At 42.0% G+C, this 13,266-nt stretch overlaps 1 protein-coding gene and 1 pseudogene across 2 annotated transcripts; both read left to right on the forward strand.

Annotated features, from left to right (window-relative positions):
• Positions 1–518: 518 nt before the first annotated feature.
• LOC308593699 (protocadherin gamma-B5 pseudogene) lies at positions 519–3,754 on the forward strand (annotated as a pseudogene). The gene has a single exon. The product of its transcript is annotated as a protocadherin gamma-B5 pseudogene (transcript).
• Positions 3,755–9,624: 5,870 nt separating this feature from the next.
• Positions 9,625–11,982, forward strand: LOC308593609 (protocadherin gamma-B1-like; the record flags this gene model as incomplete). Its single annotated transcript, XM_081206060.1, has 1 exon — positions 9,625–11,982. The coding sequence occupies one exon, from the start codon at positions 9,625–9,627 to the stop codon at positions 11,980–11,982; it is 2,358 nt and encodes a 785-aa protein (XP_081062186.1).
• Between the last annotated feature and the right edge of the window lie 1,284 nt (positions 11,983–13,266).

The raw sequence follows: 13,266 nt of genomic DNA on the forward strand, positions 1-13,266 counted from the left end.
GGGTCCTTTACCTTTTTTTACTGCTGGTAGAGCAGCTACAGCCATTGGTCCTACACTTGTGCTGAGTTCCTGCTTTGATCACAGGGGAGCAACTGCTAAGCAAGGACATTTGTATGGCACCAGCAGGTAGGAGGCAGGTGGCAGAGTCTGATGTAGAACCAATACCAGCGAACACACTTTCATTACGTTACTCTTGGAATTCCTACCCAACACTGAGAAGAACTTGTGCTGTGTTCCATAAATGTTGATGAACAGACATCCAACAACTTAGGAGAGATAAAAAAAGAGAATATTTTCAATAGGGTGTTTATATTACTTCTATTCAAGAAAAAAATACAGTAGACTTACAGCTCTTGTTCTACTACAGCATAACTATTATCGTAATACGTTAATTTTAAGAAATATGTTTTAATATGTAACTGGATATTTATATATTAATAATAATGTTTACAATAAAAAAGAAGATGTGAATAACCTTCATGTAATTGCAGTATCAGATATGAACCCAATTTTCACAGTACTGAAAAGCCACGAACATAAATGAGGGTAGCTGTACACTAAGAAAGAACACCAAGGAAAAGCTTTCTCAAATGCTCCACTCAGTGAGCAGAAAGGAAGGTACAGTATGTGCTGGAGAAATATCTGCATTTATTCACCTCTGTCTATTTTCATAGAACACTATGCAGTTCCTTGAGTAGTCCTCTAAGTGTCAGTGTTGGCCAGTATGAGAGCCAGAGAGAGGATAGAGATCCAGTGATGCTTCCTAGACTGCAGTAACTCCCATCACTGTTATTCAGATCAAGCCAGCTGAAGAGCACAGAGACAGGGAACTCTTGCAGAGAAGGAAAAATCTCTTTTGCTTTGCACAAATATAAGAATAAGGCAGTTTATTCTTCCTCAGTGATACCTCATGTTGTTTCCTTCATCACTGTGAGAGCTTGAGCATAGGAAACTGAGAAAAGGAAGCAGCCTGTTTTTGAGAGAACCAGCCAGATGGAGAGAAGGCACCCAGGGAATGGCAGGGCACTCACAAGGCAAGTACTGCTTCTCTCTCTATTGTCTTTTACCTGTTGGGCTGCATCAGAGCAGATTCATTATTCAACCCCTGAGGAGATGGCAAAGGGTTCCGTTGTGGGGAACCTCGCCAAGGACCTGGGACTGAGCGCCAGAGAACTAAAACATCGCAATCTGCACACTGTGTCTGTGGCTAAAATGCAGCATTTCAGTATCAATGCAGAGAATGGAAACCTCTATGTAAATGACAGGATTGATAGGGAGGGGATATGTGGCAAAAATCCACATTGCTTTGTTAATTTTGAAGTTGTGGTAGAAAACCCTTTGAATATTTTTCACGTACTAGTGGAAATCCAGGATGTTAATGATAATGCACCACAATTCCTGAATAGCAATATCAATTTAGAGATCCTTGAATCCACTCTGCTGGGCACACAATTTCTCCTTGGGAAAGCAGAAGATCCTGACATTGGGATGAACTCTCTCCAGGATTACCAGCTGAGCTCCAATCAGTACTTCACTTTGGAAGTTAGAGAGAGAAAAGATGGAAATAAATATGCAGAACTGGTGCTGCAGAAACCTCTTGACCGAGAAAGTGAACAGACCCTTCACTTGGTTCTTACCGCTATGGATGGGGGTGAGCCTAGGAAAACTGGGACTGTTCATATATGGATTAATGTCACTGATGCCAATGACAACCCGCCTGTTTTCACTCAAGTGGTGTACAAGGTCAGTTTATCTGAAAATGTTCCTGTTGGGTCACTTGTTCTCCAGGTTGCAGCCTCTGATAAGGATGAAGGTTTATATGCCCAAATCAGGTATCATTTTAGTAACATACCAGCAACTGCCGAACGGAAATTCAAGCTGGATCCCATCAGTGGCTCAATCACCCTCTTGGAGCAACTGGATTTTGAGGACAACGATGAATATACAATGACAGTTGCTGCAAAAGATGGAGGTGGCTTGATGACACATTCTAACATTGAGCTAAGGGTTCATGATGAGAATGATAATGCCCCAGATGTGACCTTAGCCTCCATGTTCAGCCCTGTTCCTGAAGATTCTCTGCCAGGGACAGTTATTGCTCTGATCAATGTAAATGACAGAGATAGTGGAGATAATGGGAAGGTTACTTGCTATTTACAGGATGATTTACCCTTCAAAGTTCTTCCCTCATCAAGCAATTACTTCAAGCTCCAGACAGACAGTCCTTTGGATAGAGAAATAGCGCCTGCATATAATATTACAATCACAGCCACTGATAGAGGAACTCCACCTCTTTCCACACACAAAACGATCCCACTACAGATCTCAGATGTCAATGATAATACCCCTACATTTCAGAAACCATCCTACAACATCTATGTGCCAGAAAACAATCCTTCAGGTGCCTCCATTTTCACCATCAAAGCCTCTGATCCCGATATGGACCAGAACTCACAGATCACATACTCCATCCTCAACAGCAACATCGAGGAGCTTCCCATCTCCTCCTATATCTCCATTAATTCAGAGACTGGCACCATCTATGCCCAGAGATCCTTTGACTATGAACAATTCAGAGAGTTTCGGCTGCAAGTGAAGGCCCAAGATGGGGGTTCTCCCCCTCTCAGCAGCAATGTGACCGTCAGGGTGTTTGTTCTTGACAGGAATGATAACAGCCCTCGTATCCTGTCCCCCTCACAAGAAGCCAAGGGCTCAGCCTTGTTTGAGATGGTGCCTCGTTCGGCCGAGGCAGATTATCTTGTCACCAAGGTGGTGGCCGTGGATGCAGATTCTGGACACAATGCCTGGCTCTCCTACCACCTGACTCAGGCCACTGAGCCAGCACTCTTCACGATTGGTTCTCATACTGGAGAGATCAGGACCGCCAGGGCCTTTGTGGAGAGAGACGCTGTGAAACAGAGACTGGTCATTATGGTGAAGGATAACGGGCAGCCGTCTCTCTCGGCCACCATGACTCTGAACCTGGTGTTTGCTGAGAACTTTCAGGAGGCCCTTCCGGAAATGAAGAGCCAACCCAGCAGCTCGGAGTATCAGTCTGACCTGCAGTTCTACTTGGTCCTGGCCTTAGCTGTGATCTCCTCCTTGTTCCTCTTGACTGTCATTCTGGCCGTTACAGTGAAGCTCCGTCAATCAGGGCATCCCAGGTTCCTACAGTGCTTTGGTCCTGTTCCCCATTCCAAGAATGGTGCCATCTTCCCACCCAACTTTGAAGATGGGACTTTGCCCTATTCCTACCAGCTGTGTCTGTCTTCTGAGACCAGGAAGAATGAGTTTGCCTTCCTGACACCCAGTGCTCAGATGGTAGACAATATTATTGGCAGTGAGAAACCTGTTGTGCCTTTTACAGGCAACAGTGGAGACAATTTTCATTCTGAAATGGCTAATGGTGAAGAGGTAAGATTTGTTCTCTGCAGTTACATGTATGGTACACTCTGTAGTTCTTTAGCTTTAGTGACATTGCAATACAACCTTTTATACTGCAAGTGTACCTGCCTTTTTCAGCCTTTGGTTAGTTTTTCATATAGAAATTAATAGGTGGGTCTTTATTTTGTTTTTTATGTTCATTTTAATTATTTATTAGCTTTCTATTCTGCCTTTCATCCAAAGATCACATGGCAGCTTGCAATATAAATGCCCTCATGAGTCATCATCTTTCCTATCTAGTCTAAGTAGATGAGACTAAACCACCTTGTGCAATTAGCCATTTCGTAGTCAGTTGGGGTATTCCATTTTCTATTTTGTTTTATATTGACAGTTCAATCCCAAGGATATCTACCCAGTAGTTGTATTGAATTCAACGAGGCTTACTTCCAGGGAAGATGGCTTACGATTTCAGCTTTAGTGCTTAAATAAATTTAATCTTAAATGATAAGAAGTGAGGTTTTGTGCTCCTTTTATGGCACGTGGTTTGGAGTATGTCATTTTTTTTACTATATAATCAAGGAAATACACTTCTTTCTGTTGGCAGAAAATATCATCAGTGATATGCATACTTTTGCTTATAAGTACATACTACTTTCAGGGGATATTGCAATTTTTTGTTCTTTGTTTTGTTCTTCAACATTTGACACAATAATAGTGTATTAATAGTCAATGTATCCTGGATTGTCCACACATCATTTTTCTTTATTAGTTGTTTTGAGCTGCCTCCCCAGTGTTATTGCAATTTTTAAGAGAACAGCTGTCATTGCATTAGTCCTTAGCACAGAGCGAGGTAACAAAATCTAAACTAGGTAATAAGATTTACATAAACTTACATGAAAAATATCACTACTTGCTAGTTAAACTATTGCCATTTGTAGGGGCACTACTGTATAATGAAAGTGGGACAAAGAATAAACCAGAACATTGGTATTATAAAAAGTGGCAGGATTTCAGCAGGAAGATATGGGACACTCACTCACATTAGTCACAAAGCGGCTTATTGTACCATAAACAATAACACAGTAGAACATCACAAGCACAATAAAAATCATATAAAATAATAAACAAATCATCAGTAAAGAAAAACAACCACCTTTTAAAATACACTTTTAACAAAACAAGTTTAAAAATAGGCTAAAGTCATATTATAAAATTCACAAAGCATTACAGCTCTCATAGTCCACAAAACAATATCAAGAACATTAACAAAGAACCAAAAACAAAATAAGCATTCATACATCATCATGAGTCACAATAAAAATGGCATGGGGGGGCTTATGATTTACTTAAATCTCCCTAAAGCTAGGCTAGTTATAAATCTCTTTTTTTCAAGATTTGTTCGGGGGGGGGGGGTTGGTTACACACATACACACACAACGCACATGTATACCTTGCATAAAGTACGTTGTGACATGATGAATGGACAACTACAACATTCACCCAGTTATTACTATTACTATTACTATTGCTATTACTATTACAGTTATTACTATTACTATTGCTATTACAGTTATTACAATAATAATAATAATAATAATAATAATAATAATAATAATAATAATAATTATTATTATTATTATTATTATTTATTTATTTATACCCCGCCCATCTGGCTTCCAAAAGAATATTAAACCACTCTGGGCGGCTTCCAAAAGAATATTAAAATACTATGATACATCAAACATTAAAAGCTTCCCTAAACAGGGCTGCCTTCAGATGTCTTCTAAAAGTCTGGTAGTTGTTGTTCTCTTTGACATCTGGTGGGAGGGCGTTCCACAGGGAGGGCGCCACTACCGAGAAGGCCCTCTGCCTGGTTCCCTGTAACTTGGCTTCTCGCAGTGAGGGAACTGCCAGAAGGCCCTCGGTGCTGGACCTCAGTGTCCGGGTAGAACGATGGAGGTGGAGACGCTCCTTCAGGTATACTGGACCGAGGCCGTTTAGGGCTTTAAAGGTCAGCACCAACACTTTGAATTGTGCTCGGAAACGTACTGGGAGCCAATGTAGGTCTTTCAAGACCGGTGTTATATGGTCTCAGCGGCCGTTCCCAGTCACCAGTCTGGCTGCTGCATTCTGGATTAGTTGTAGTTTCCGGGTCACCTTCAAAGGTAGCCCCACGTAGAGCGCATTGCAGTAGTCCAAGCGGGAGATAACCAGAGCATGCACCACTCTGGCGAGGCAGTCCGCGGGCAGATAGGGTCTCAGCCTACGTACCAGATGGAGCTGGTACACAGCTGCCCTGGACACGGATTTAACCTGTGCCTCCATGGACAGCTGTGAGTCCAAAATGACTCCCAGGCTGCGCACCTGGTCCTTCAGGGGCACTGTTACCCCATTCAGGACCAGGGAATCCCCCACACCTGCCCGCCTCCTGTCCCCCAGAAACAGTACTTCTGTCTTGTCAGGATTCAATCTCAATCTGTTTGCCGCCATCCATCCTCCAACCGCCTCCAGACACTCACACAGGACCTTCACCGCCTTCACTGGTTCTGATTTGAAAGAGAGGTAAAGCTGGGTATCATCTGCATACTGATGAACACCCAGCCCAAACCCCCTGATGATCTCTCCCAGCGGCTGCATATAGATGTTGAAAAGCATGGGGGAGAGGACAGAACCCTGAGGCACCCCACAAGTGAGAGCCCAGGGGTCTGAACACTCATCCCCCACCACCACTTTCTGAACACGGCCCAGGAGGAAGGAGCGGAACCACTGTATGACAGTGCCCCCAGCTCCCAGCCCCTCAAGACGGTCCAGAAGGATGTTATGGTCGATGGTATCAAACGCCGCTGAGAGATCCAGCAGAACTAGGAAACAGCTCTCACCTTTGTCCCTAGCCCGCCGGAGATCATCAACCAGTGCGACCAAGGCAGTTTCAGTCCCGTGATGAGGCCTGAATCCCGATTGGAAGGGATCCAAATAGTATTCCAATAGTATTACTATACTATTATTATTACCACCCAATATAGTGTATCTGTATCGTTTTTAACCTGTAGTGAGCTGTAGCAATCTGGATTTATGTTATAAATTGATTTTAATCTAGTACTAGGCTGCTTATATTTACAAGTCTGAATAGGTTGCCTATAGTTTATATTGAAGATCATTGTAATACACACCCGCACTCACACCCCCGGTGGTTCAGATACAGAATTTCCCTGTTCCATTCAATAGCAAGAATTGGGTTCCTCTCCTTAAATTGTTGGCATTTAATTGAACATTGGCTGCAACATGTAACCCATTATTTTAATACAGGACTTCATCTGTAATGTGGATGCAACATTTTTTGTGCACCTTTGAACTCCACAGAAAATGCATTTGCTTTAATTTTTTGGAGATGTAAATGGTTGTGCATGTTCTCAATGCTGCCTCTGTGGACAGTTGGGAAAAATATTGTACAAAGTACTTTGACATCATGGTTCAGATCTAGAGTTTCCCTGTTTCATATACCAGTGAGGGTTGGATTTCACTGATCAAATTATTGGTATTTAATTGAGCATTGGATGCAATGCTTAACCCATTGTTTTAATGTAGGAGGTCATGTGTAATGTGGATGCAACCTTTTTATGTGTATCTTTGAACTCCACAGAAGACGCTTTTGCTTTAATCTTTTGGAGGTGTAAATTGTGCAGCGTGTTCTCAACGCTGCCTCTGTGGACAGTTGGCGTGGGCATGGTGGCACCATTCTCTAGGCCTCTGTTTGGCATGGCAGTATCTGGCCTTCTCCTTCTAGCTTCAAACAAGGCAGGATCTATCAGTTCCCAGTTGGGGCTGAATGGTAGTATTTTGTTCTTGTTGCTAAATTGGCCGAATGAGAGGATGAATGACAGGAGCTTTCTCATCTGCTAGGCAGTCAATAATTAAAGACTGGCTGTAATTGGACCCCAGCCATTCTTTTTAAATGTGCCGCAACTGGCAAGTGCTATGTAGGTTAGAAAGCAAAAGGATCCTATAGTGGGCAGCCTAAGACCTGAAAGGAGAGTTACCCAAACCAACCTTCATGGCATTCTTACTAGTTTGGGGGAATCTGGTCATGGCAATTACTCGTCTGTACTGATGACCTCATTGACTGTAGCACTTACTGGCTCAGAGCTGATGATACCTAATGGTCTTCATTTGCACTCAGTGGAGCTGAGGGGGAGGGCACTGAAGAGAATAGACCAGTTTCAGTATTGATCTAATACTTGGACCCTGGCGGGTGGGCATCAAAGGAGAAACATCATCCTACCTCTGAGGTAGTTTGTCTGTCTTTGGTCCCCACCATGCACACAGGCACTATGGCAGTGGTCACATCCTGGGATATGACTTTGACTGACTGGCTAAAGCAAGTGAGGGTAGCTGATGGGTCTCAAACCCTCAATGAGTTAGGGACTTTCTCTGCATGTGAAGACAAGTTCTGGTGGATTGAGCAGACAAAATAATAGTGGGTTCAGCAATCAAGAAGGTGGTTACTGCACATGCCGTAGAGGGAAGTGAGTGGCAGATCACTTCCTCTTCAACCTGGGAAGGTAACACATTTAGGAGAAGGAAAACTCTGATCCAAAACTCTGCTGCCTTGCAGGCTATCCCCTACAGAAATCCAGAGTGTGGTCCGTAAGACAATTGGATGTCATCTGCTAATAATTTATAATTAATCCTTGATTGTGTAACAATCTAGTGAGCACTTGTTTGTATCTATTATGTCTAAGTTAACTTCACACCTAAAAGCTGAGCGATTTTGTTGTTGTCTTCCAACTTGTTGAGATAAGATGTCTTCTGTTTCTCTCTCTCATCACTAATCATCCTGTAGATAGCTTCTGCATGAATGAAGCATTTGAACTCCAGAAACTGAAAGTGATTTTTCCAATCTGATTCATGCTGAAAGGTCTACTAACAATGGGCAATTATGCACCAGCAGAGTGGCACTAACATCACTTTGTGGGTGGAAACCAGTGGAGGCCGACCAGACCGTGCAGAGGAAGTGTGTGTGTGTGTGTGTGTGTGTGTGTGTGTGTGTGTGTGTGTGTTTCAAGCTGCATACTCAGGATCCCTTACATACTATTGGCTTACGAAAAACCTATAATGTTATTGTTCTGTGTAAAGAAGAGGGTGATGAGCCATACCTGTGAGACTGTGAAGTAGATGCGCAAGGTCAGAAACACACATAGTAAATTAAATTAACACTAGAAATTGGAAAGCTATCTACCGTGACTGAATTACTGGAGCACATGAATGTGAGGGGAACAATGGCAAAGTTGAGAGCTGCTAAATAAATCTATTGAAGGGGTTGTCTACACAAATAGACCAATATTCTGAGCGCTAATACAAGGTGAGATGACAAAACTAAGCATGAGATGTGGGACTAATTTCAGTGATAAGCGATGTAATACAAGATGCCTCCTTAGCATAAGACTCAAACACAGGAAGATACATACCTCTAAAAGCAGACATTATTGTGTCTAAGGTTCATGTGAAGGCCTAACTATAGGCAATAATATATTTTCCTCAATTTCTTAATAGTCCCATACTAAAAATGATAACGTTTAATTGTGCAGCCTGTAATTCCATTCTTGTCAGCAGCACTGCACATTAATAAGCTTGCAAATAATTGTAAATATCTCTATCAACGTAGAGTAAAAAATTAACCTGCAAAATATCAAGATTGGGGTGAAAATAAAAGCTAGTAAAGAAGGTTCACATATTCTGCTTAAAAGCCTGCCTTGAGTCATCACATATAAACACCAACAGAGACCTTCTGTGACATGTATTGGGGAGAAATATCACTGGGAAAAGATTGCAGTTCTCTGCTTCAGACTCACAGTGTCACTGTTGGACAAGGCGGCAATCCAAGGGCAGCTGAAGTTCCACTGATGCTTTCTGCAGAGAGATCTCTTTGTCCCAAACTGCACATCAGGAAAACCAGCAGACGCTGGAACAAACATTTCAGCTGAGAAAGAAAAAAGAAAACACTGCAGCATATACAAATTAAGCCAAAGGATCCAGTTCTTTTTTTACTGGGCAAAAAAATCTCCTGTCTTGGTGGAAATCTGAAATCCTGTGCTCATCAAAGAGAAGAGGAAAATGAATATGAGAGGAATCCTTCATGGAGAGAGCTTTCAAACACCAGGAAGGTATATAACACTTCTGATATTATCATCTTTGTTTTGTGGAGCAGTTTTGGAAGAGGTTCACTATTCCATCCCTGAGGAGATGGCAAAGGGGTCTTTGGTGGGAAATCTTGCCAAGGATCTGGGACTGAATGCCAGAGAACTGAAGAGCAGAAACCTGCATATCCTTTCTGAAGGTAAAAAGCCATATTTCACTATCAGTGCACAAAATGGAAACCTGTATGTAAATGAAAGGATAGATCGTGAGGAAATATGTGGGGAGAGTGTACACTGTCTGATTAATTTTGAAGCTGTGGTTGAAAATCCTTTGAATGTTTTCCATATTATTGTAGCAATTCAGGACATTAATGATAATATGCCACAGTTCTTAAATGAAATCATGAGGCTTGAAATTGTTGAATCCACATTACCAGGTACAAGATTTCATACTGGGAAAGCGGAAGATCCTGATATTGGGACTAATACTCTCCAGAATTACCAGCTAAGTCCAAATAACTATTTAATTCTAGAGATTCGACAGGGAGAAGATGGCCATAAATATGCAGAATTGGTGTTGCAAAAATCTTTGGATCGGGAAAGTGATCACTCCCTTCAGTTGATCCTTACGGCCCTGGATGGGGGTGAACCCAGAAAAACTGGGACTGCCCAGATATGGATTAATGTCACAGATGCCAATGACAACCCACCAGTCTTCACTCAAGAAGTTTATACAGTTAACCTGAGGGAAAATTCTCCTGTGGGGTCGCCCATACTGCAAGTAAAAGCCTCTGATAGAGATGAAGGTCTGAATGCCCAAATTCATTATACATTTAGTAATATTCCTAAAAGAGCCTACCAAAAATTTGACCTATTTCCACAAAATGGAACAATTACAATTAAGGAAGCTCTTGACTTTGAGGAAACAGAGAAGTACACTATGACCGTTGAAGCAAGAGATGGAGGAGGATTAGTGGCTCATTGTAATGTCAATATAAAGATTCTAGATGAGAATGACAATGCTCCAGAGATCATTCTGGCCTCCTTATCCAGTCCGATTCCAGAAGACTCTGTTTCTGGAACAGTAATTGCTCTCATCAACGTAAAGGATAAAGATTCTGGAGAAAATGGAAAAATTACCTGCCACTTACAAAGTAATGTACCATTTAAAATAGTGTCAACATCTAAGAACTACTATAAAATCCTCACAGACAGTCCTTTGGACAGAGAAAAAGCCTCAGGATACAACATCACAATCACGGCCACCGACAAAGGTAGCCCCCCTCTCTCCTCCAACAAAACCATCTCCCTGCAGATTTCAGACATCAATGACAACCCCCCTGCCTTTGAAAAATCAACCTACAGTGTCTTTGTGCCTGAAAACAATCCCTCAGGTGCCTCCATTTTTGCCATCAAAGCCTCGGACCCGGATCTGGACCGCAACTCACGTATCACTTACTCCATCCTCAACAGCAACATGGAGGAGCTGCCTCTCTCCTCTTACGTCTCCATCAACTCTGAGACGGGAACTATCTATGCACAGCGCTCCTTTGACTATGAGCAATTCCGGGAGTTTCACATCCAAGTGAAGGTCCAAGATGGTGGCTCTCCCTCTCTCAGCAACAACGCCACCGTGTGGGTGTACATTTTGGATCAGAACGATAACAGCCCTCGCGTTCTGTATCCTGTCCCGGGTGCTGAGGGCTCTGCCTTGTTTGAGATGGTTCCTCACTCGGCAGAGCCAGGCTACCTAGTGACCAAAGTGGTGGCTGTGGACGCTGACTCTGGGCACAATGCCTGGCTCTCCTACCAAGTGCTGCAGGCCACGGAGCCAGCCCTCTTCACCATTGGGACCCACACGGGAGAGATCAGGACGTCACGAGCCCTTCTGGAGAAAGATGCTGTGAAACAGAAGCTGGTCATCTTGGTGAAGGACAATGGGAAGGCTCCGCTCTCAGCTACTGTGGTCCTCAACCTTGTGGTTGCTGAGAACTTCCAAGAGGCACTTCCAGAAATGACTAGGCAATCCAGTGACACAGAACATCATTCAGACCTCCAGTTTTACTTGGTGCTGGCTTTGGCATTGATCTCATTTTTATTCCTCCTGACGGTGATACTGGTCATTGTCATGAAACTTCGACAATCAGGAAATCCCAAATTATTCCAATGCTTTGAACCTAATGCTTTTTCTAAGGCACAGGTTATATTTCCACCAAACTATGAAGAAGGAACTTTACCTTATTCCTACCAACTCTGTCTATCATCAGAGATGAGGAAAGAGCAGATCTCTTTCCCAAAACCCCATATCCAGGTGGCAGAAAACTTGCTATGCAATGATAGCTCTCAGGTGGTTCTTGTGGATGGCAACTGTGGGGATGCCAATGCCAAAGAGGAGGTTGGTGAGCAGGTAAGTTTTGCTTTCAGAAACTGTGATGTTGGCATTACAACCTTGTTCCTTGTATGAGCATAACTAGTATTTTTAGCAGTCTTCCTCTTAACTGCCTAATTTGCTAAATGAGAGAACTAAAAAAAAATCAAATTATATTACTAGCACCAGCTGTTCAGACTGTAGAAAACTTTTTTTACAAGTAGTCTACAAATTGCAATGACAGAGGCAAATTCAATGCTAAGTCTGAAAATGACGTTCAGGTGAGTCTTCATGAATTATGGAATTTATATCCTGTTCTTCCTTCTAGTAATTTTCTTCCTGTAGATTATTAAAATATCACCATCATTATATACAGTAGTTATTTTTTAGTTCCTCCTAGAGGTTAGATATGTGGATTTTTACTTCGTTCACTCACATAGTTTATTCATCCTGTTCTGATTCGAGTTAACTGAAAAATGTGTAAAACATGAATGCTTCCTATTTGTTCATAGTAGATCTTTTGGAGTGTTTTGAACTTCTCTGGAAGATTCATGTAGAAAGAACTTGTATGACATGCAGAATGCTCAGAAAAGCGCAACTAAGATGGTCAAGTGGGTGGAACAACTTTATTCGGGGAAAAATGCAATGCTTAACAATATTTAGTTTAGATCAAAGACAAGGGAGAAGCAATATGAGAGAGCTGGTCCTGCCAGTGCCACATTTCAACCACATCTACAGGACAGCAAGTAATTTAAGTGGGAGGTGCAAGGCAACCAATGCTAGGATGCAACATTTTTGTGGGGCATGTCCTGAAATGAAAGGTTCCAGGTGGATATAATAAGGGAAGTTGAAATAATAACAGGATGCACTTTATCAACAGTTATTCTGATTGTTTTATTCAGCTGTATTAAGGGTTTAATATTAGCAGAGTAGTAGTCCAAGACTTGTTAACTATAGCAAGAACAACTATTTGGTATAAGTTGAGTGGAGTGTGTGGTTAAGAACACCAGCTTTACAGGAGTGGAGTATGGGATATTTTATCTATGGTTAAACTAATGAATATGGTAAGAGTCAGAGTGCGGAGACTGATAACATTGTTGTGGAAAAATACAACATTTTCATACTTAATTTCACAATAAGGTTCAAGATAATACAGACGCGCACACCCTGTTAGAAACTTTATATATCGGTATGCTTTCTTTGAGTGTATAATATAAAACTATTGAAACTTGTATTCAGCCATTATTTTTATTTATACAGAACAATCACACATACTTTACACATTTTAATAAATAAATAACTTATGGGAATTGCTCCCACAAAAAGCTGTGATGGCCACTAACTTGGATGCCTTATAGACAACTTCATGGTGGCCGCAAG

Source organism: Podarcis bocagei, assembly GCF_964188305.1.
Source record: "Podarcis bocagei genome assembly, chromosome: 8".
NCBI classification, from domain to species: Eukaryota; Metazoa; Chordata; class Lepidosauria; order Squamata; family Lacertidae; genus Podarcis; species Podarcis bocagei.